Below are 24,703 nucleotides of genomic sequence, written 5' to 3'. Positions count from 1 at the left end.
ACCTATTTTGCTAATGGTTTGTTTGAGTGCTGCCTCTTGGAATTATGGGACTGAAAGGCTGTTGAATGATAATGGGGCTCGGGGGCTTCAAAAAAAAAAAGGCTGGAGGGCTCCATTCAGGCCACTAAGTGCCTTCTCCTGACCTCAAGGGTGTCTCATGTCACCTTCTCCCCAAAGGTAACAATCAGCTGTCAAAACCCAATGGGCTTTACCTGATATGAATGCTCAGATAGTTTTGAATCCCTTTGGGGAAACAGAAGCGTAAATCAGAAGGGCAATTGAAGTCAGCTCACCAAGTCACTTTAGGGCTGTTTATAACCACTCATTTGTGCCTCCTGCTCTTGTCATCCTGCAGGATGTCAAAGCCCTGCGCTCAATGCCCCTGATTGGGTTCGAAGTAAACCTTCCTGAGCCCAGCGAACGGGTGGACCGGCGCCATGCCTTCCGGATCAGCCAGAGCCATCTGTGTTGGTATTTCAGCCCTGAGACTGAGGAGCTGCGGCAGCGATGGATGGAAGTGCTGAGCAGGGCAGGCCGCGGAGAGGAAGCGAAGACGCCACCTTCAATTTTGGAGGCCGATGAGGATACAGAAGCAGAGAGAACCTAAGGCATGGGCCTGAGGAACTGGGAAAAATGGACTCTGCCCACATGGGGACCTTGCTCACTATTCTCTGACCAGTATACTTGAAACTATTTTTCCTTCTTCCTCTTTCTCTCTAGCACTTTCTCAGTTCTTTTTTGTCAGCATCTGCCATAGCCATCTGACCTGTCCTCAGCCATGATGTTCTCTGCCATACCCCAGCCATAGGGATAAAGCACATGCACTGAGATTTGCTCCAGGCCAGTTCTTCCCACACCTTAGCATGCAGTAACCCACACACCCCTCCAACTTAATTCCTTTCATGTTCTCTTCTATGCATGGAAAAACTGATTTGAGAAAGTGATCTCTTCTTTTAAGAATGTGCTTCCCCCTTCTTTTACCTCTTGGACCAAGATCTGTTCTTCCAATTCCCCCACTGCTTATTTAGCACTTACTGAACTCCAGTGATTTGGGAAGACAACAATGGGGGAGTGTCCTTTCTCAACTATCTGTTTGCCTCTTTGTTTGATAACTTATTCCTCTAATTCCCCATCTCTGAGATTATGTAGGGTGTTTCAGTCTGTTGCAGATTTGATAGGTAGGCAATTTTCCATTATAACTTGAAGCCATTCTATCAGTCTTGATTTTTGTGCCAAATGGGGAGTAAATCTGGGTTGAGTTAGATTGAGAGAAGAAAAAAGATGGTCTTTACCTTTGTACAGCTTCTCTTGAGGAGAGATTCTTCCTCCCCACAAGAACTCATGAGTTGGCCACATCCCCTTATTAATTCTCTGTTACAACTTTGTGGAATCCCAAGACTGATTTCAGTTCCACTGAACTCAAGCTATAAAATCCTCCAGGAACCATTTGAGTAACGCCCACTGTTCTAATTTGGCCCTTTTTTCAATTAAATTGAATGGCAAAAGAGAGCTATAGTTAGCTACTATTAATGGATCATCAGGAGGGCGCTTTTGTGTATTGTTGGACCGGATCTCCTATCATTTTTCATCACTTGGCCATATTGGCAAGAACTGATGGAAGCTGAGAGTTCTGCAACCTCTGGAGGGTCACATCTCACCTACTACTGATCTAAAAAAGCATCTATAAAATGTCATCTTTCTGAGGATCACAGAGCATAGACATGCTAAGGGAGAAAGTTACTACAGTGAATGTAGAGATGCTAGAGACTACATACATTAAGTGGGAATACAACTAAGAGTTTAGAAGAGTCCAGAGACTTCAAATCTCATTCATTTCAATGTCAGCATTTCACCCCAACTTATTTAAGAACGGGTCTGCGCCTCCAGTGGCTTGTGAACTCTCAATAATGGGGCTGGGGAGATTAGACTTCTTGGGTCAAAGCAAAGATGCAGAAAGTTCTCAAATTTATCAGCAACTTCCACTCAGGTGGCCCATGGGAGAGAATGACGAAGAGTTGAGAATATATTTTGCCTTGGAATTCTTTTAAGGGTTGGTGAAATACAGACCGGGGCCAAATTGCTGAACAGACTGCCAAAATCTTGGCTTAAGACCCACAAACATTAGAATATGGTGCTAGTGCAGTATTAATTACTCCATTAACACATACCGTAGTCCTCGCCTTATGACCACAATTGAGCCAGATTGCTAAGTGAGACAGTTAAGTGACTTTTGCCCCATTTTATGTTCTTTCTTGTCACAGTTGTTAAGTGAACCATTGCAGTTGTGTAGTAACACGATTAAGTGAACCTGGCTTCTCCATTGACTCAGAAGGTCGCAAAAGGTGATCACATAATCCCAGGACATTGCAACCGTCATAAATATAAGTCGATTGCCAAGTGTCTGAATTTTGATCACATGACCATGGAGATGCTGCAATGGTTAAGTGTGAAAAATTCAGATTTCCCTTTTTCGATGCCATTCTAACTTCAAATGACACTAAATGAATTGTTGAGAACTACCTATAGTATATAAGCAAAAGCTTCAATAGCCAAATTCAGAGCTCAGAGTTGCTCATAGCCATGGTAGCACAATGGTTAGAATGCAGTATTGCAGACTCCTTAACTGCCGACTGCCAGCAGTTCGATCCTGACCGGCTTAAGGTTGACTCAACCTTCCATTCTTCCAAGTTTGGTAAAATGAGGACCCAGATTGTTGGGAGCAATATGCTGACTCTGTGAACCGGTTAAAGGGCTGTGAAGCACTGTGAAGCGGTATATAAGTCTAAGTGGTATTGCTATTTGGTTTTCATAACACTGCTAAAAAAATGGAAAACTATTAGTGAGATATGTATTGATTGGCAATTTTAGAAACACTTCATGCTGTTTTCAACAGCCAGTCTCCAGCATCAAATACCCAGGAAAACACTGTCCCTGACAGAAATGAAAGCATTCCTTTGGCAAATAATGTGAAATTCCCAGCTGGCTTAACCTGGATCACTCCTGATCTAGGTAACGGGAGATATATGTGTGTGAGATTCCATACAAAGTGTGGTTATTACAATAACGGATGAAGTACTCTTCTTTCCTTGAAACTAATGCAGGTGCTTCCTCTCCTTGACACAATGCACTTAAAATGGTTAACATTTTAGAGCTCTCTTTTGAGCCTTATTGGACTATCTTGGAAGTTCTTAAAATTCCCTGAGGTATCCCTCTCCTTTCCTCCCTATTTTTGCTGGTACTGTTTCAACATACAAATGAGTGGAGATTGTGTGTGTATGTGGGATTTTAAAAAGAAACAAAAACAAATCCTTGCCTTATTTTATGTAGGTTTGCTGGTGTTGCTGTTGGTACCCATGGTATTCTTTTATCTTCGCCCTCCTGTGGTGTAGAACTAGTGCATGTAACTTTTATATTAAAAAAAAGGCCTCAGTATTAAGGGATATACAAAATCTTACCAAAATAATATTTTATTGTTGCTCTTGTATAGTGGCTGGCCACTGCAAAGGTTAGAGGAAGGGAAGTTTTTATTGACCAAAACTTCCCATGTCCTATCATCATGATTTGTGTATTGTCCATTTTACTTTTCGTTTCATTGTTGTATTTTGTTTTTCCATTGTTCTTTTTTTTAAAAAAATACAAGATTTTTTTTTCTGTTACACTCTTTTTTCCCCCTTTGAGTAAGAGTGAATGCAGTCCTTTCTTTGCGTTCTAAGGATGGTTAAGATTTTGCCTTCCTGGAAGGAGGGGAAATAGTGGCCTCCTTTCCAATGACTTGAAAAGATGATCGATGAACAGGACACAGCAAGAGAACTTCCCTCTGTCATAAGAATCTACATGGTTGTTCAATGTTCATTTCAAACTCCAGGAAGGTTAGAACATCTTCCAATTTTGAGGGGGAAGAAACTGTAAAGATTTAAAAATACTTTATGCCAAGTTGAATTCCATTCAGCCTCTGTTAAGTCAGGAGCAAAGATAGAGTCAACAAAGTGCTTCCAATGTGCCCAGACTTCTGTGGGAGCCTATCATGTGTCCTATAGAAAAATTCAAGGCTTGGCAGCACAAAGAGTTCACTGCTGCATCTGTCCAGGTCTGCCATAAGTTTTTCCCTTCATTTCTTTTTCCTTGTCACCAACATCCATCCATCTTCAGTGGTCCTATCTGACAGTGGAGACGGGTTGCTTTGTATTCCATTCATGCTAGAACCAGCACTGCAGTCCATGGCCTGAAGGAGGAAGAAACAACAGATGATCAATCTGTTAAATTTTTCATGGTTTTTTTTTGAATAAACTAATTGGCTCCTGCCATTTGACACAGCAGTTTACTCAAAGCAAACATGTAGTGCCTAACGTAAGAGCTTCAGTTTATCTTAAAATTGTGTTAATTTTCAATGCCAAGTGACCAAGCCTTATGATCCCAGCCTTACAGAAGCCTAGTCCAGGCAAACTAAATCCTCACAATCCCACAACACAATTTTAAGATTTGGCTGGCTTCAGAATCGGCTTATAATTCTTCCATGGCAAATGCATTCTGCAGAACATGTCCCAAAGCCCTTCAGATTTCCAAAGTCGCTTTGTGTGCAGCTTTGCTCCACAGGCTCAATCTTAATTTTCAGAAGAATTTATTCAATACCTCTTCTTCTTCTGCTTCTTGTTCTTCTTCACTGCTGCTTTCTGCAGCTGGCTGAGATTTGGCAACTGCCCTCCTAGCCTCTTGTTTCTTCTGTGCCAGGTGGATAATGGCATCACGCATTGCTACTGTATCTCCCTGATGGCTCTGTCTGAAAAACAGGCACAGTTGCTTGCTTACCTATAGCGTGGGAAGAGGGAAAGATTGCTCATTACTTGGAGGATCCAACAGTTGCTCCATAAACTGGTCTATCCCACCACCACCCTTGCCTAGCCCAACTCAGCATTGCTGCGTGATGGAAATGGCTGCTCAATAAATCAATCAAAGGCTTTGACCAGCATCCCTTCCCTTGGTGAAGAAAAGTGTGTCTAACTTAAAAGCAGCTTCCTCTGGGTCTCTTTTCTTCATGCCAGAAACGGATGTTTCCCGATTCTTTTAGCAACAGAGACTAAACATGTACAGTTATTGGATAAATTTATGACTAGTTTTAACTATTCCTCCGTGGTAATGGATTTATAAATTTAGGCTAAAATTGCAACCACCAAGTGAGCAACATCTAAGAAGGGTCTTAGTTAAAAAGGAAACTGCTTCAAACACTAAAATAAGATGGATTCAGCCATGACTTTCTGACAACAATGCCCTAATTTACTTACAATGCTATGCCGAAACAATGGAATTCTTGGTGTTTACATATAGACACATATATGCAGCTTTGAATCTACAATGTAGCAAATGCCTCTAGGACTATATTTACACTACAGGTTAAGCCAAGTTTATTAAATTTAAATGGCTTGGGTTTACATGCCACCTGTTCCATTGAGTAACTGCATGCTGAATTCAGGCAACTCACTGAGCCCAAAACTCACTGAATCACTAGTTAAGCAAACTGTACAAAGCTCCGATTAGTTAAAACAACTTTCCAAGTAAAGGCTAATTTTAATCCTTCAGAGCCAGAGGAACATCTGGAGTTGTTTAGCTATTTTTGCAATTAAGGCTTTTTAGCAAGTCTCATCAGCATTAAATATATCTCAAATGATCCAAAAATACCAACGCTTAGAATACTGTTATCCTCCCCTTTTTCATTCTAGCTCATCTCCCCCTTGTCTCCTAGATAATTGTTGGCTCATAAAATTAATTCTGGAGCCGAGAATGGCTTTGAGCTTGGCTTTTCTCCAAAACAATGCCTTCTAGACAAATGAGACAGTTAAAATAAATCATAGTTTACTGAGTAAGCCAAAATGGAACAATTTTTCAAACCATGTAAAATCATATTATGGTTCAGAACAGGGGTGTCAAACTCGATGTCATTGAGGGCCGCATCCAGGTTGTGTTTGACCTCAGAGGGTGGGCGTGGCCAGGGTGGGTGTGGCCAGCTTGACATCACTCATCGAGGCTCTGTTTTCAGCTATGACAGATTCCTGCAGCCCTCTGTGAGCGAAATGGGAGCTTGGGGAGGCCATATGCAGCCCTCCTGAGCTCCCTTTTCACTGGCAGAGGCACTGCGGTCTGCTCCTTCACTGTTTCCAGGTTGGGCCCGCGAGCCAGATCTAAGGTGGATCTGGCCCGTGGGCCTTGAGATTGACACCCCTGGTTCAAAGCAATGCATAGCCAGTGAGTGGCTGTGTACACAATATGCTAAGCTGTGTGTTGAATAAAATACAATGGCCATACAGAGTTCTTATTGTACATGGTTCCACCACATGAATGCTATTGTCCTTGTATTCTGCTCTAGTCTGAAGAATTCAGCTGTCTTAGCAATAGTTATTTCCTCCATAATACTTGCAACATAGGAGGTCCTCTTATCTACATTGTTGTTAATATATATATGTCCAAGAGCAATAAGGACCAAAAGACCAATCGCATGGCATGTTGTTTTACTTTCCGTTTTCTTTCATGTCACAGCTCTGGTCATCAGTATTTCTTGGGGCTACCCCTCTGGAGAAAAAGCAGTAATCCTTATTGTTTTTTAGGTTTAATGTACACATCAATTAACTTCATTTACTGGGCACAGCCTCTTTTGTTTGTAGCTGTTTTTAATGAGGACCTTTCTAGTGCCTCAGCCTTTCCTTCCTCAGTACAGTTATAAACATCTTTCAGTGTAAGTATTTGCAGAAGTTCTACAAGGAGGTGGCTATTACTTTAAAGACAATTTTAAATTAGAGATTCTCCCTTTGTAATATTACTGGATAAAAACTCTCTTAGTTATTCTAGCAAACTTCACATCCTTCTAAGTATAGTATAATCTTGATTGTCATTGTACTTAAATACAACGAAATTGGTTTTAGCCTCACTGGTGCAAAACTCTCTGTAGGGGCTTCCTGTCCGCAGCTGTTAAACCAGCATGACCTACTGTAATACAATATGTGAGAACACTTTCTATGGTGGACCGATAGAAAGAGGTCATCAGCCGTTGTTCCACCTGATTTTTTCGCAGGACTCTAAGGAAATGAAGCCTCTGTTGGGCCTAAATCTGTGTTCGGTTGTAATCTCCAGAGAGAGTGTTTGAAGCTCAAACCTATCAATGTTGGCAATAGCCTTCAAGTACAGCTAGGTTGATTTATGGAGGGGTGGCAGTGACAGCTCATTTGCAAAGCTTTCTATTTCATTGATTCTGAGCAACCCAAGATAATTAGCTTTAGAGATTAAGGTCCAAAAGAGACTAAATATAATTTAAGACTCCTAAGCTCATATAAACTATTTCCTCCTCCCTCCACATCCGCCAAAACCGTTACAAAAATAAACCATAAATAGTTCACAAGCCACAATAGCTGCATTTGCATAATATGTCATGCCAAAAATCTGCTTAGTGGGTTCTCTGTGCATCCACTAAAGTATTTGTTAAGAATCTCACACTCCTCCAGGGAACTGTCACCTACAGTGCAAAAACTATGACCTAGCACCAGATGGCGAACCTATGGCACATAGGTGCCAGAGGTTGCACACAGAGCCCTCTCTGTGGGCACGAGTGCCGTTGCCAGCTGCTCCTCTGGTTTCCATTGTGCGCATGCATGCCGGCCAGCTGGTCTTCGTGCATGCCAGAACGCCAGACACCTGAAGACCAGGTGGCCGGTGCACATGCGCGTGCTGGCCACCTAGTCTTTGGGTATGTACGTGACTGTACGTGCATGTACGTTCCAGTTTTGGCATTTGGAGCCGAAAAGGTTCGCCATCACTGACCTAGCATTTTACAAGCACTTGGCTCATCAACTGGCTTTTTCTTCTTCATTAACTGCAACTCTTCCTTATGGAGCAATAGTGGCCCACTGTGGTCAGCTGGAGAAGCTAGAACCATTTTAAATCCTAAGTACTAGTTTGGCTAGGCTAGGATATAGGTAGTCCTGGACTTAGGGATGTAATGGAGCCTGCTCATTACAGTTGTAAGTTGTGACAGTTAGAAAGCAGGTCACCATGTGATGGGACCCATTTTTACTACCTTTTTTGCAGAAGTCACAAGATGAGGTCATTGTTTGCTACGGCGAACAATGTTTTTGCTGAAAACTTGAAGTAAATGTCAGGTTTTGGTGAAAACATTGTAAAACATGGTTATGCAACTACAAACTGCTGTAAATGACTTTTAGGTGACCATCGGAACTTTGGAACCGGGTTGTAAGTATCTTTAAGGGGTATTTAAGTGACCAGTTATAAGTCAAGGACTGTGCTGTGCGGGATTTAGCATGATGCACTCATTCAACTAACTGCAGCTCAGTCAGCAACTTATACCTTAATGCAACGCATGAATCCAGACACTTCGTTGTAGAGTCCTTGGTGCTCTCTGAGCTTCGGTGTAATGCTCGTAGATGTTTCATTACTCAACTGGATAACATCAATGTTAGTGATTGGATACCCAGACAACTTTATCAAAATGTGCCTAATCATTCATTACAGCACAGCCAACACAGTGTTCTCCTATGAAAAGGAGAATACTGCCCTGCATCAAAAATTTCTCAGCAAAAAAAATCAACACACTATTATAACCATGTGACATCACTAAAGCACACAAACTAAAATCCTCCAAAATACCTTAAATAAATCAAAAGACCCAGCAGCCCAAGGGAAAAAAATCTTATAGAACAGTGTTTCTCAACCTTGGCAATTTTAAGTCCTGTGGACTTCAACTCCCAGAATCCCCCAGCCAGCTGTGCTATAATGTCGCCAAGGTTGAAAAACACTGTTATAGAACAAGCCACTATCTAAGAAAGACCAGCAGAAGACTAGCAGAGTGTACCCATGTACACCAAAGACGTGATGAAAACTCAATCTCACAACACATGGACAGACTCAACCACAATTTCAACTGGGAAACTATAAGCATCCTAGGTCAAGTCAAATCTAGAATTACTATGGAATTCCTGAAAGCTTAGCATTTAGACAAATTTGCCATCAACAGACCCGTCAAAATAAACCATGTTTACAGAACATTCAAAAGAGATAATAAAAAGAAGGAAATAAAGACTAGTACACATCCCCTGCACAACACATAGATTAACACCAGACCATCATACAGAAAACAGTACTCTCATCAAGTACCAAGGAGAAATCCACACCATCCACCAACATTGGCAGGACAACCTACTGCCTATAAACAGGGTGCAAATTCCATAGTCACAAGCATTAATATTATCTAGTTGGGTAATGTACTGTCAGTGAGCAAACCAAGATCAGAGAGCACCAAAGACTCCCCCACAGTTCAACAGAACATATTCTGTTTATTTGGGGTAAAATTGGCTGCTGCTAAGCGACTGAAGACAGCTCAGATGGATTAATTATTTCACAGTAATTTCACAGATGTTTATTAGCAACCTTGTTACATTGCACAGGCCATAATAAAATAAGCATCTTGTTGTTGAACCCAGGTACGTAAGTGTTTAAAAATAACCAAGGCTGTCATATTCTGTCACTATCACCTTAACTCCCAAATGTACTTTGCTGAAACTGCATAGCTTGCAAGCACTGGAAAAAGCACAGCTTCTCTAAGGAGCTACTTGACAGGCATAGCGAATCCTCCCATTCTCCCCTTTTCAACAACAAGCAGCACAATCTTACTTAAAACATTTCCTGGAGAAAAAGAGGCAGGAGAGAAAGGCACGAGTGTAACTTTTATTTCCCCGCAAATGCAGGCTACATTTTGTTCAATTTTGCAAGGAACAATATTCAGTTGCAATAAAGTTGCAGTATGGGCAAACCTCACCTGTTGAAGACTTGAAGAAAGAATATAGTGATACAAGTAGTCCTCGAGTTACGACCACAATTTAGCCCAAAATGTATGTTGCTAAGTGAAATATTAGTTAAGTGAGTTTGCCCCATTTTACGACTTGCCAGAGTTGTTAAGTGAATCATAGCATTCGTTAAGTTGGCCCCTTGGTTTTTAAGTGAATCTGGATTCCCTATTGATTTTGCTTGCCAGAAGGTCGCAAAATGGGATCACATGACCTTGCGACACTGCCAAGCATCTAAATGTTGATCATGTGATCAAGGGGGATGCAGCAATGGTTGTAAGTGTGAAAAAGTCATAAATCACATTTTTCAGTGCCGTTGTAACTTTGAACAGACACTAAATGAACTGTTATAAGTTGAGGACTCTCTCTCTCTCTCTCTTCCCCCCCTACCTACCTACTTACCTATCTATCTAAGCCAACTTACAAGGAGTTTTATGAAGCATCTCAACAGGAGCATCAATTAATTTTGGAAAAAGCTCTTGATCTGTCTGAAAGCTTTCAAAGACAGAATGACTGAGAAATTATCTACGTGTGAGGCCATTAAACCCCCATATCACTTGTCTAACTGCACATTACCAAAGAAAAGCATAGACCCGTGATGGCGAACCTATGGCACGCGTGCCACAAGTGGCACGCGGAGCCATTTGTCAGGGCACGCGAGGCGCTGCTGAGCTGAGTTCACCTTTTTAAAAGCTATTTTTCGCCTTCCCCAGGCTCCAGAGGCTTTATAGGAGCCTGGGGAGGGCGAAAAGAGCCTCCCCCGCCCCCCCGGAGGCTTCAGGGAACGTCCCGAGGCTTCCCTGAAGCCTTCGGAACACTTAAAACCAACCTCCGAGCAACCCGGTAGTGACTTCCGGGTTGCTCGGATGGTCGTTTTAAGCGCTCTGAAGGCTTCAGGGAAGCCTCGGGACGGTCCCTGAACAGGCACGAGACGTGCGTCTCCATCGCCCGGGCCCGGATCGGCTCCACTGCGCGGCGCCTCAGGCTCGGCGTCCTTGCGCCCGGCCTTCACATCGCTGCCGCCGCCGCCGCCACCGCCGCTAGGACGGGCTCGGCCGAAGGGAAGTCCGTCAGGCTTCAGCCGCGCCGCCCTTGCCTCCTCCTCCTCCTCCTCTAGCCACGCCATCGCAAGGATTAAGGCGAAAGGGGGCGGGGGCGGGGAAAGCGAAGGGGGCTTTGTTGTCCTCCTTCTCCTCCTCCTTTCCCCCACCGGCTCGAACGCGGCGCCGGGGCCCGGCAGGCAGCGAACGAGTCGGAGCCTGCCGACTGGAGGAAGAGGGTGAGAGGCGGGTCCTGTGAACGGGGGCAGCAGCGGCGACAATAGTCGTAACTTGCCGGCTGGCCGCCCCGGCTGGGAGACAAAGGAGGGGAAAGGCGGCAGGCAGCCGAGTTGCGACTATTGTCGCCGCTACTGCCGCCGTTCACAGGACCCGCCTCTCACCCTCTTCCTCCAGTCGGCAGGCTCCGACTCGTTCGCTGCCTGCCGGGTCCCGGCGCCGCGTTCGAGCGTTCCGTGAAGCCTCCGGGGGGGCGGGGGAGGCTCTTTTCGCCCTCCCCAGGCTCCTATAAAGCCTCTGGAGCCTGGGGAAGGCGAAAAAATCATGCAAAGCCCCCTTCGCTTTCCCCGCCCCCGCCCCCTTTCGCCTTAATCCTTGCGATGGCGCGGCTAGAGGAGGAGGAGGCGAGGGCGGCGCAGCTGAAGCCTGACGGACTTCCCTTCGGCCGACCCCGTCCTAGCGGCGGCGGCGGCGGCAGCGATGTGAAGGCCGGGCGCAAGGACGCCGAGCCTGAGGCGCCGCGCGGTGGAGGCGATCCGGGCCCGGGCGATGGAGACGCACGTCTCGTGCCTGTTCAGGGACCGTCCCGAGGCTTCCCTGAAGCCTTCAGAGCGCTTAAAATGACCATCCGAGCAACCCGGAAGTCCGGGTTGCTCGGAGGTTGGTTTTAAGTGTTCCGAAGGCTTCAGGGAAGCCTCCGGACGTTCCCTGAAACCTCCGGGGGTGGCGGGGAGGTTTTAAGTGTTCCGAAGGCTTCAGGGAAGCCTCCGGACGTTCCCTGAAACCTCCGGGGGTGGCGGGGAGGTTTTAAGTGTTCCGAAGGCTTCAGGGAAGCCTCCGGACGTTCCCTGAAACCTCCGGGGGTGGCGGGGAGGTTTTAAGTGTTCCGAAGGCTTCAGGGAAGCCTCCGGACGTTCCCTGAAGCCTCCGGGGGGGGGCGGGGGAGGCTCTTTTCGCCCTCCCCAGGCTCCTATAAAGCCTCTGGAGCCTGGGGAAGGCGAAAAAATCATGCAAAAATGGGCGCGTTGTGCGCGCATGCGCACTGGGGGCGTGTTGCATTATGGGTGCAGCACGCCCGCACATGACCCCCCCGCGCTCCCCCCACTTGTGGCACGCGAGCCAAAAAAGGTTCGCCATCGCTGGCATAGACAGTCATGTGCGAGAAGAGGAAAAACAGCACTTTTCTTTGGAGAGTAACAAACGAATACCTGAGTCAAGCTTCCATCTTCTATTATAGTGTTAAATTCATTGTTCATCAATTCAGCAAGGAAGTCCTCTATCTCTTCTGGTTCAAGGTCAGCTGTAGAGAGATTGGACACAGAGTCCAATAACAGAATTGCACAGGATATTTTCAAAGATTACTAGGGTTAAACAGTTTCTAGACTACTGGATATTGTTCCATCCAATGGAACCCTCCAAGTCTCCATGAAGAAAGCATACACGCCAGCTCCAGGCCTTTTAATTGTACTCATTAAGCTTCACTAACTTGCTAAAATAAGTAACATAGATAGGGTTTCCAGTCCTAGGGCCTTTAACAATGTTGATCTGGGTATACTAGGTGGTGTTTATTATCCTTAAAGGGATAGCCCAGTTCATGCTTTTGAAACTATAATAAATTTGAAGAGTTATCTCAGTTTTTAAATGTCACATTTTAGAAGGTTCATTATGGCAGGGAGGATTCTAACTCCCAAGGGCTTCATGTAAAATTCGAGATCTACCATTCTATGTCGTAGGTAAGACCAGGTTCAGGTTCAGGCTCTTCATCTAGCAATGAACGACTAAAAGATCAGAATGTTCTACCATCGTAATTCCAGGTACACATCATGGACCATCTACCATTCAGGCAACAGGACAGATAAACTCACCATTGCTTTCGAAGTATTGCTCCACAGCCCCCACCATCCATTCAGCTTTCTCTTGGCTATGTGCCCCTCCAAAGCCATTTTCAACTGCTATCTGCAATCGGAAAAAGACAAGGAAAATGTTTGTAAACAGTAACTGGCCCACCTGTGCAGCAAAGGTTGCTTGGGGTGATCATTGGCACGATTTAAATCATGAATAAATAATAGCACAGAATTATCTAAGCCAGTTCTAACAGTGCTTCCAGTCCATGGCTGAGCTCTGATAACAAAACTAATTTGTCCTTCAAATGTTGCTTGTTTGGATTCAGGAGTCGAATTAGGGAAAGCCACATTTCCTTCATTGTGGATTTCAATAAAGGTCATTACCAAAACAGATATATCCTTGAGATAACCTTGAAGCATTCTTTTTCTTTTTGTAAATATGAGATTAAGTAAATTCATATAAACATGTCATTTGCTTGACAGCTAAACTAACAATACAAGGAAATGAGCATAATTGATCTTTTATTACATTTATTCAGATTTTTACCTTCTATATATATATACTTTCCTTTTAGTCATGGTCAGTCTGATTTTATTAAATCACTATAGTTTCCAATTCTGTTACGTACGAGAGGAAGCTCCAGATGTTTTCTAAATGATTTTCTCAAGTAGTAGAGCATGCTAGATAACTGCCCTTCCCCAATAGTTAGCTGCACACAAGCTGTGTCCTTTACTACAGAGCTTGGCTCCTTTGCCAATAGTTTCATAATAACAAAAAATCACCATATAAGGAGCATATTTGTATAGCATAGTAACATACATACAGGGTGGGGAAATCTAAACAGTGAAAAGCATCTTGAAGTTGAAAGTTCACTTTTTGAATATATTGGTATTACTAGTTTGCATAATGATATAATATGCATTTGTTTACTGAAATGCTTTTATTCTTGACAAAACTGGAACAAGGTTTACATAACTATGGTGAAACAAATTTATTGGTGGAAAATGGTACAATTTCTTCTAAGTTCATTCTCTGGATAAATAATTTAACATCTGTCGTCACCTCAACAGGAAAGTTACTTCCTCTCTCCTAGTTTCTATCCAGACAACATATTTTATATAATGTATTTGTATGGGAGTTGATTATATTCTATCTCTCATTTGCTCAGTTGATTATGAAGAATTAAATATTTATCATCCTGTTATATGAACAGCTTGGGTAGGTTTGCCTGCCATAATGCATTAGCTAGCCAACCCATAGTTTAACCCCGTGATGGCGAAACCGTGGCACGTGTGCCTGAAGTGGCACGCAGAGCCATGTTGCCTGGCATGCGCGGCATCACCTGTTCCGCTTCTGAGTTTCTGGCGCACATGCAGGTGCGATGACCAGCTGGCCTTCGTGCGTGTGGCAGTGCCGGAAACTGGAAGACCTGCTCTTCCGCTTTCCAGTGTGAGCATGCATGCCAATCAGCTAATCGTTGCATGCACATGCGCGCCAGTAACCGGAAGTCTAGCTAGCCAGCGCACATAAGCCTGCCGGAAACCAGAAGAGAAACGGGCGATGCTGCGTGTGCCTGACGACATGGCTCCACGTGTCACTTTGGCCACGCATGCCATAGGTTTGCTCCTCTTCCGGCTCGGGTCCCAGATGAGCGCGAGCACGCTGCCTTTTCAGCACTCGGTGCCAAAAAGGTTCGCCATCGTTGGTTTAGTCTATCACAATGGGTTCCTTTCAAGTCCTGCTGTGCTGCCTCAGTGTGGCAGGCTGGGGTGAGATGGGTTGTTGTTCCTGGAAGGAATGAGGGAAGAACACTGGGGGTGTCTGCCAAGAATTCAAACCTCATCCTAGTTGCCCAGCTAAAATAGGCAGGTGCCTATCTACACTGGTCAGGAACAATATATAGGATGATCACTTTAATCACAAGGGCAAACACATCATTTTATACTGCACAGAAAGGCAACGGTAAATTACAGGTAGTCTTTGACTTAACAATCATTTGTTTAATTACACATTTGTTTGAACTTGAAACAGAACTAAAAAAAGTGACTTATGACCAATTCTCACGCCGATGACCATTACAGCATCCCCATGGAAACGTGATCAAAATTTGGATGTTTGGCAACTGGCATGTATTTATGATGATTGCACTGCTCCAGGGTCATGTGATGGCCATTGCAACCTTTCCCGAGGTTGTGGTCAATTGTGATCAAATGTCAAGAATTACCCACACTCCTGCATTTTACCTAGAAAACCACATGGCTAGACTGATTGATACTCTAATGCCGGGGTGGCGAACCTGTGGCACGCGGAGCTATTTGTCAGGGCATGCGAGGCGTTGCCCTGTCAGCTGGCTAGCGTGCATGCGTGCGCTGGCCAGCTCAGTTCAGCCTTTTTAAAGCCATTTTTCGCCCTCCCCAGGCTCCAGAGGCTTTATAGGAGCCTGGGGAGGGCGAAAACAGCCTCCCTGGCGGCCCTCCAGAGGCTTCAGGAGCTTCCCTGAAGCCTCTGGAGCGCAAAAAAACAGCCCTATGGACAAACCGGAAGTTCAGGAACAGACCTCCGGTTTGCTCGTAGGTCCGGTTTAAGCCCTCCGGAGCCTTCAGGAGGCTTCCCTGAAGGCTCCGGAGGACAAAAAATGACCCTACAAGCAAACCGGAAGTCACTGCTGCTCTAGTGCATAATTGACCTTAATGTACCTGAACATGGTTCCCTCATGTCAAATGGCACTCAACACACTATTGAGGAAAAGCTGAAGATCCTTTGGAGTACTAATGGTATTGATGAGGTAGCTAGATTAAAATCTCTAGGATGATATTCTGATATTGCCATGCAAGAAAAAAAATCTGAAGCTGAAAATCAGAATTATGGTGGGAGCATGGAAATCAAGAAGCAACACAGTAAAAACTGAAATGAATCAATTACACACTGACATATTTGGTGTCAGCATCTTGAAATGGACTGGAAATGGACACTTTTAGCCCAACGATCAATTTCCTACTCAGGAAACAGAGACTTAATGGAGTGTACAGCTGTCACACAATATTCTTCATTTCCTATATTAGCAAAATAGCTTTTAGGAACATTGATACAGAACAGACTTATACACAGGACAGGAGATACCAGATGATTTTAGAAAAGATGAGGCACAAGAGCCATTATTGCTACTGTAAACAAAACAAACTAGCAAAAACAGCCAGTATGTGTTCCATTGTTTATAGAGAAGCCTTCAATTACAGTAAGTTGACCATGTCCAGTTGAGGAATGTGCTTAAAAATGGGAATCTGGAAACACCTTAATGTCCTCATACAAAACCTATGCAAGATTGGGAAGTCTCAGTGTGAAGCTAAAGAAACTGACTCCAGGCTGATAAGACGCAAGATAACTCTTCTCTTACCTATTCGACCTATATGCAGATTATAGCCAAGAAGATGGACTGGAAGAAGATGAGCATGGCTTTGAAAATGGAGGAAGGAACATCAAATGCCTAGTGATGCTACTGACAGCTGAAAATGCATAAGATTTACATGCTGTAGTAATGAAAATCAAAAAGCAATGATTGCCATATAATGATTGTCTAGATGGCCCAGGTCTAGGAGCCCCATTATGCTGCCTTAATAGCATTTGTATCCCACCTTTACTGTTTTATATATAACTCAAGTTGGGGAACATATCCAACACACCTTCCTTCTACAATTTCCCCACAATGTCAGAAATAAGCAGGGAGGAAAAAGAAAAAGAAAGCCACGTTGATGTAGTGATTAAAGCACCAAACTAGAAACTGAGTTGTGTCCTGCTTTTAGCATGAAGCCAGTTGGATAACACTTGACTCTAGGAAGAAGGCAATGGCATACCACTTCTGAAAATCTTTCCAAGAAAGCTGTAGGGACTTTTCAAAGCAGTCTTCAAGAATCAATATTGATTTAAAGGCACCCACAATAAAAGTGGGAGGATCAAGATAGATATGCAAGACAAGGATAATGCAATTCCAATGGGCATGTTTATTCAGGGTTAAACTAAACTAAACTGCTTAGGTTCATATGACACTGTAAAACATAAACTAACTTACATATATGGGAGTTTCACAAAACATATTAGCCTAAAATTCTATCAGCTGCTTTGTGACTCAGATGTTGTCGGTACATAACAACACACCAACTCTTACTCTTTTGCAGTAAAAGCTCTAAAGTAAAATACATATGGTTATTATCTTCAGTTCCATAAACAAAAAGGAAATTAAGTTATCAGCAGCAAGGTGGATGGATTCAGTTACAATGGCCAGGTGTATATCACTGGAAGACCTGAAAAAAACAAGTTATCATGAAGAAAATAGGTGGTTGCAAGGAGTCAAAGTTGCAAGGAGTCAAAAACGACTTGGTGCCACATAATCAATGAATAAATTTTAAATATTAAACTAGACATATGCAGGGACTGGGTATGTCTAGCTTAAGAGAAAGAAGGACTAGGGGAGACATGATAGCAGTGTTCCAATATCTCAGGGGTTGCCACAAAGAAGAGGGAGTCAAACTATTTCCCAAGGCACCTGAGTAGAACAAGAAGCAATGGGTGGAAACTAATCAAGGAGAGAAGCAACTTAGAACTGAGGAGAAACTTCCTGACAGTTACAACAATTAATCAGTGGAACAGCTTGCCTCCAGAAGTTGTGAATGCCCCAACACTGGAAGTCTTTAAGAAGATGTTGGATAGCCATCTGTCTGGAACGGTATAGGGTTTCCTGCCTAGGCAGGGGGTTGGACTAGAAGACCTCCAAGGTCCCTTCCAACTCTGCTATTGTATTGTATTGTATAAATTAAGCTTGATTTCTGGAATTAGCCTTAGTTTTAGCAACCATAGAAAAGATCTGATTCTCCGTGCACAATTTCACTAAATAAGCACCATTCTAAAAGCAACCTCATCTACGAATTCATTATACACATTAACACCAACGAAATCCGTTTCCATTTGAACAACTTCATATCTCAACGTAAGGGGCAGTGTTTGTACAACACAGTAATCTATGATTTTTTAAGATACCACCATTGGGGACTACCATTATCTGGGGCTGTAAAAATGCCGACCATCACTAAGCGGCATAAAGGTTTCTCTATTTTTCTGCCGCCCTGAGGCCGTCGGGGTTTTATAGGCAGACCCACTAGCCTACCACACCTGACAGCCATTGTATAATCCAGTAACCCCAAAATTAAGAAATCACATTTGCCTTTTGTTTTGCTTGCTAAGTCGGGGTGAGGCTGAGAAGTCGCCTCTCCAAACAAGTTGTTCTCTAGCTTTCCCAATGCTGTACTCACTGCTCCTTTCGTGTACCTGCAAGCTCAAAAATACAGTTTATTTGTATTCGACAGATCTTCCTCCACCCACCCATCCACCCCTTTTCTCGTTACCGGGAAAGCCTCCTAACCTGCAACACGGCCCAGCCGTCCAACACCGCTTGCACGCCCTCCCTGAAAAGGCCACGTGCCTCCTCCTTCGGCGTCGCCATGTCAGCAGCAGGCAGCCGGAAGTCGATCCCAGAATGATCGATCAACCCTGCTGGAACAGAAAAGTAGACCTAAATAAACGCCTGCAGAGTCAGCCAGAGCTTCGGGTGTTTCTCCTCTCATCAAGAGACACCGATCGAACCGTTTCGAATTTTGCTTTTTACCTGGCGGTTTATACATAAAACGTTCTGTATTTCATTAAGGACTTCAGTGAGCTCAAGTGCCAAATTCTCTCTCCCGAAATACTCATACAGTTTAAAACGGAAGGGTTTTAAACTTTGTTTGAACATTAACAGATTAACAGAGTTGGAAGAGACCTCGTAGGTCATCTAGTCCAACCCCCCCTCTCACACACACATATACTTTTTGTTTGTATTCTCTGTGGAAAAAAACCTATGGTTTATAATGCATGAAACCAGCAAGGTACAGATTCATGCTGCATTATCTAGTTAAAAATGGTAAGATTCCTACGGGGGGGGGAATCGCATTGAATTCAAAAGGAGGTAGGCCCAGTCACTGTACGTGGGAGTGTATCCTATTTCATCCTTGCAATCATTTTAATATGTTGTTTTAGTGCAATATACGTATTACTTGATTAATTTGGGCGGCACTCTATATAACACATAACAATTCTCAATTAAGCAAACCCAACAAAATGGCCGATATTCAATTCCGACCACTGGTATGCTTCTCCGCGCCAATAAACCATACGATACTACAATTCCCAAGAAACTCTGCGCGGACGAAGTCCAATGGAGTTAGACAGAAGGCACCAGCGAAGCAGTCGAATCGACGGCCGGGGGGCGGGGGGGGGAGAGAGGAGGGGAAGGATTTTATATACGCAGTCACGCACGCGCGCTGGCGTTTCCCTTTGCTCCTTTCTTCTTTTTTTTGGCACGCGCTGTGCTTTGCCCGGCGCGCGGTGCTTCTCCTCTCCCTCGCCCCGCCCCTCCCAGCGGTGTGCGATTCTGTGGGAGTTAGTTGGGATTGGAAATAGCATGAGTCTCAAAGTGAGGGGAAAATCATTTATCCGTAAAGAGAAAGGTTAGTAACCTAAAATGGAGACGACTCAGTATTGGAGAACGATTTGGAAGAGTTTTAAGAGGATTCACATATGGGCCAAGGAACTCAAATCTTTGGAAGGAAGGGGAAAAAAAGAGGTCAAACTCTGCTTTTCCAGTGAAACTTTAAAAAAAAACAAAAAAAAAACCCCACCGATATAATTTTCACTCCATTATTCCCGCAGCCAGCCTGTGAGGTAGCCCGAGTTGAGAAATGGATAAGTCATTCTGAGAATTTCTCGTTTGAGTTTAATGCGGCCGCTTTAGGCCTCGCCTGGCAGAACAGCGAATCTACGGCATTTTATAGGTTGCCATATGACTGTCATACATGGGGAGAAAATAATTAGGATGAAGCAGAAACGATACAAAACGAACAACTGTTAGGGCTACGTAGAAGATAGGTCAGTATTTTGTGGTAAACCTGTAATTACTTGTAGAGAATTAGTCAAAATCAGATTTCCAGTTAACTCAAGAAAAAGCAAATATCCTTCACTGTTTCTTCACTATTTTACTACTGACATAAAAGTGAGAGAAAGCCAGCTAGGGCCTTTTTCCTCATGGCTGCCTTAACTGCTCTCTAGTATGGGAGCAAATCATTCTCTGCCTTTTTATTCCCCCAAGAATCAGTCTCAACACTCCCCACTCTTCCCCCCCCCCCACACCTTTGTTTCACCAGATGAAGCAGGAGAAGAAAAAAAAAGAAGGGTTTTTTTCTCATCTCCATCTTCCAAGGGCAGATTGCAAAACCTCTTTCCCCATGCTTCCCATCCTATCCAACTTCTTGGCATGATGGACCAGCTGCCAAAAGGCAAATGACTGATAATTAAATGGTCATAGGCATGTACACCTATGAGTAGTATCAGATAAACAACATAAGGGCAGATCTCAGCCCCTAAATTTACCCTGAAAATATTTGCTGTGGACTGACCAGCATGGTTTGGGCCAGCAGACAGGGGGGTGGGGGAGATAGCAAAGGTTGCCTTCATGGTACACTGGGTAAGATCAAGGATATCATGTATTCAAGTTTGGGAGAGGTCTTCAGAGGTCTTCCAAGCAGCATGCGTGGAAGACTTAACTATGGATTTATATGAAATGGCTGTACTTTATCAGCTCTGTTCAGTTTTGGTACATAAAACAAAACTTAAATTCCAGAGGTATATGCTCCAGTCTTTAGTGGTTGGCTCCAAGGAATAAAACAAAAACAAAGTTGACCCTGAAAGCTGAGGCTTACCTCTTTGGAACTATGAGATGGCGTGAGTGAATGAACTGAAAGGACTTACTTTTACCTCAGAGAGCAATTAAAGGGTACCAGTTTACATCTTGACAGCAGCTGGTTGCTAAGAATATACTCCTTGCTTTCCTTTTTGGAGTGGCTATCATGCCTAGATATTTCTACATCCATCCATTTATTATTTACAGTGATATGTCTGCTGCTCAATAATAGAATTTATTGTTTTGTTTTAAAAAAAAAAGACTTACAAGAAGGGTGTTTTTTTTTAAATCTCAACATGCCTAATTAGCTTATTGTGGGTTTTTTTAAAAAAATAATGTCCCAGCATAATAGAATTGAAAATGTTTGGCATATTCTTTGTAGAATTGCAGATAAAAGATGTACGATACAGTATTGCCTTAGATATTTAGATACTGCAGAGGTTTCTCCCCGCAATGAATAATCACATAATATAAAATAAGCAATAATTTGGTTTGCACAACATGTCAACCCATGAGAAATTGGTCCATAGTTTATTGACTTAATTGCCTGAGTTCTACAGTACATTGAAACTTAATGATGATTTATTTGGCTCAATTTTCTGGATTAGCATAACACATAAAACTATCAACTAACCATTCAGGCTGGAATTTGTACGGCATGTCAGGATAAAGTACAGTTGGCTGATGAATCCATTATAAAGTTTATAATAGAAGGGGTTTCATATCACTTTCACTTTCATTTTATTTTCATTTCATACATTTCAGAATGTGTGGTATTAACCTACTCTTTGCATATGTTTCTCGTCTTATTTTCTTATCCTCAGTATTTAAGAGTTTTTCATATGTGTCAAACGCTTCGAGATAATCCAGACAAGAAACCAAAAACATGAGTGCTTAGATAATTGTGAAGTTACAGTAACAGAATATTGCAAGTCTGAAAGCATATCTCTCCTTGGTTGCTTTTGTTTTCCACAGAACCAGGGAATGTCCTTCTGAGATACTTAACATGTTCCCATTTTTTCCCTGGGTCGAAAAGTCTCTTATTTGACTGTTGCCCTGGCTCTAGCTCTTCCTGCTCTTGCCTCTCAAGGACATTCCCACAAACCATTACAAGAGAATGCTCCTTATAAGCCAATCAATGCACACTGACTGATAAGATCATCCATAGCAGTGTTTACAAATACTCGTGTGTGTCTCACATAAAGCGCACATGTAATCTGTATGGGAGAAAAGTTATCTTCCCAAATTAGGCAAGAGAGAAAGATGAAAACACTGTAGAAAAGGAAGAGCAAAGTATGTAAAGGAGTATATTAAAGCAAAAGGATTTGCAGATTTCCAAAGTCCAGAAATAGACTAGCTTCTGAAGGCTCTGATCAAAATATGATAACATTCTGCACATTCTCATTTGTTTGGATTTTTTAAAAATAGGCTTACGAAAAACTGGTTTTCACAGTGGCAGACACATTTTTAGTCAGTTATGCTCACTTATTATTTTACTATCAAAGCAGAAAAATATATTGTCAGTACTAATATTGTAATTTTTATGCCCTAAAACTTGCCGTGTTTGATCAATGTAATAACATGTCTTCTCAGAAAATGCCAGCTTTTCGTTTCTATATTGGGTCTGTTAAAGTGTGACCATTGGATTAATATATATTTTTTAAATTTAATATATGTAGCCACCCATCTTTCAAAATGATACTCTGGGCACATACAATTAACCCCATAAATCAGGTAAACATAAAAAATGAAGAATGCAAGAGAACTGCATTCATTTGACATATAACCATCACACAGGCTCACCATGGGATCTCCAAGGTAGATGGAAAAATCAAGGTTTAAAGGCTTTCCAAAGGCAAACAGGGATGGGGCCAAATTCACTGGAAAGAGAATAATTAGGGCTAATATCAAAATAATGACAATATTACCGCAACTAACCTTAAAACTGACAGTGATGATATTGAAGTGGTGGATAACATATCTTTTTGGATCAACAACCAACAATAAAGAAGCCAGCAATCAAAAAATATTCCACAGACTACCACTTGAGTAGCAACGAAAATCCTGGAATGGATTTTTAGATGCTGGGATATATCTATACTTTTCTGTATTTATTTATTTTGCTATTTATTTGAAATGATTAGCCACTAAACTCCAACAAGAAAGCAGGTTGGAGGCTTGCTTTAGTCCAGTGATAAAATATCAGGCAGAACTTTTGGAAGCTGAAAGTTGTAACTGTGTTATCATTGTCTTTTTGAGGTTTGTGCAATGTGTAGCTATATAAATCTGATAAAACTTTTAAAGCAGTCCTTTTTACTAGTTTCTTTTTGAATTTTGTTCCTTTTTTCTTTTTCTGATATTTTAAAAGCAACAAAAAATTTAAATTAAAAAAGATGGCAGGCTTGGCGGAGCAGCCAAGATGGTGAAGTGAAAGCACCTAGCGATCAAAGTGCTCTGATAAATTTCTATTTTTATCTTACATTATCAGTCTAATCCCCCCCTTTTAATTACTGAGTTCTGTGCATAACTATATTTGACTAATATTCAAACAACTGGCCAAGAACTGAGAATTGTTTATGCATGACCAGCAAGAGAAAATAGCAGTATGGGAAAGAGGAAGAAATGACAAAGAATGAATTCTGGCCCATACATACTGCTCAAAACATCTTAGCAATAAAAAATAGATGACCTAATAAAATTGTTTAAAAAGGCATCTGAAAACTAAAATGTAAGTGATGACACCCACCAACATTGCTTACAGTCTTGGCAAAGTCAAAACCAGGAATCCAATGCACAAATAATGAGTCAAAGGAGAGGGGCAAGAGAAACAGTGAAGTTTAATCCAGAATTTTAAGCACAGCACAATAAAGATAACAGAGCTGAGATTTGAAAAGTTGTTCACATTTTTCTCTCTCAGGGATTGAGGACACTAAGCCATGCTGAGTCTCCACAGATACGCAGAGCTGAGGCACATAGTTCATTAGGGTCTACTTTCCTGCTGGCCAGTTTACCTGCAGAGCCCAGCCCTTCTGCTGCATCTTCAAAGCAGGATTGTACCTGGTTGTCCTCTTTCCTTCTACCTTTTCCCAGCATTAGAGCCTTCTCCAGAGAGTTAGGAGTCAAAAGTAACTCCTCCCAACCCTGCAATATGTAGTACTCCCCAGTCTGTTTCTACATATCTTTTCCCAATTGATTACATAGTAATTTTCTAATACCAATTACTTTCTTCAATGCTGTAGTGGTTTCTGGGCAATGTTCAAGGATAGGATTCAAAGCCTAGTATACATATGCATTGTACAAAACATGCCAAATCTTAAACCATGGTTAAGAAATCAATATGGCAAGCAACGTGAAACTCATTTCATTTTATCATAGTGTACTGTGAGAACTAGTTATGTTAAGCCAGAATGTGGTTTTAGTTTGTTTGGCAAGAGTGTGTGAACATAGCCACTGCAGTTTATAAATCATGGATTATATTTTAGTGTATTACACAAAAGGAGCCATCTAGATTTGATTGCAGATTGATGATAGGATTGCCATTGTTATACTCCTGATATAAAACTGTACTAAAGTAGATGGGCTATTGCACCATAGCTCCTTTGTCTGCTCTGTAAATTTTCTATTAAAGACCGTTTTAAACTGTGATTTCCCAGTCTGAACTATTTTAATATCTTATTTACAGAATAAGAGTTTTGAAAAAGAAAATATATTTTATTAATTATAAAAGAATTTAAAAATAAAAATAAAGTATATTTTATTAATTTTCAGAGATAGTTATAATAGGTAGAATTTTTCCATTTCATGAAAAGGAGGAGGAATCAGTTTTATATGTACTATAGTAAAAATAATTTTAAAATAATCTGTTCCACCATTGTTTAATTGCTCATGAGTATATTGAACTAGTATAAAATTTAAAATAAAATATAAAATAGACATAAATCTATGTGGTAGGAGTAAAAAATGACTTGATGGCA

The 24,703-nt window shown here is 42.3% G+C and overlaps 3 protein-coding genes across 6 annotated transcripts in view; 2 read left to right on the top strand and 1 right to left on the bottom strand.

Annotated features, from left to right (window-relative positions):
* The window catches only part of FGD1 (FYVE, RhoGEF and PH domain containing 1), a 72,315-nt gene extending 68,657 nt beyond the window's left edge, over nt 1-3,658 (top strand). For all 3 annotated transcript variants that reach the window (XM_081941787.1, XM_081941788.1, XM_081941789.1), the window contains exon 18: nt 356-3,658. In XM_081941787.1, coding sequence (XP_081797913.1) covers nt 356-607 — 252 coding nt within the window. In that variant the 3' untranslated portion in view covers nt 608-3,658. The remainder of the gene's footprint in view (nt 1-355) is intronic.
* Nucleotides 3,452-23,837, bottom strand: TSR2 (TSR2 ribosome maturation factor). 2 transcript variants are annotated; one of them, XM_081941880.1, is made up of 6 exons: nt 23,741-23,837; nt 18,378-18,505; nt 12,985-13,075; nt 12,328-12,419; nt 4,630-4,806; nt 3,452-4,222 (listed from the first exon to the last, which is right to left on the bottom strand). In XM_081941880.1, exons 1-6 carry the CDS (start codon nt 23,820-23,822, stop codon nt 4,109-4,111), a joined length of 684 nt encoding a protein of 227 aa, XP_081798006.1. In that variant the 5' UTR covers nt 23,823-23,837; the 3' UTR covers nt 3,452-4,108. The 2 variants fall into 2 exon arrangements, with proteins under 2 accessions (XP_081798006.1, XP_081798007.1); XM_081941881.1 differs by having other exon boundaries at nt 3,452-4,224; nt 4,635-4,806; nt 18,378-18,508; nt 23,741-23,831.
* The window catches only part of LOC309386405 (uncharacterized protein), a 131,042-nt gene continuing 125,737 nt past the window's right edge, over nt 19,399-24,703 (top strand). Inside the window, exon 1 of the mRNA XM_081941734.1 lies at nt 19,399-19,500. The gene's annotated coding sequence lies outside the window, so the exon portion shown is untranslated. The remainder of the gene's footprint in view (nt 19,501-24,703) is intronic.

Source organism: Natrix helvetica (genome assembly GCF_964273705.1).
Source record: "Natrix helvetica genome assembly, chromosome: 1".
Classification (NCBI taxonomy): Eukaryota; Metazoa; Chordata; class Lepidosauria; order Squamata; family Natricidae; genus Natrix; species Natrix helvetica.
Note: the sequence above shows the minus strand (reverse complement) of the source record. Positions and strands in the feature narration are given on the sequence as shown.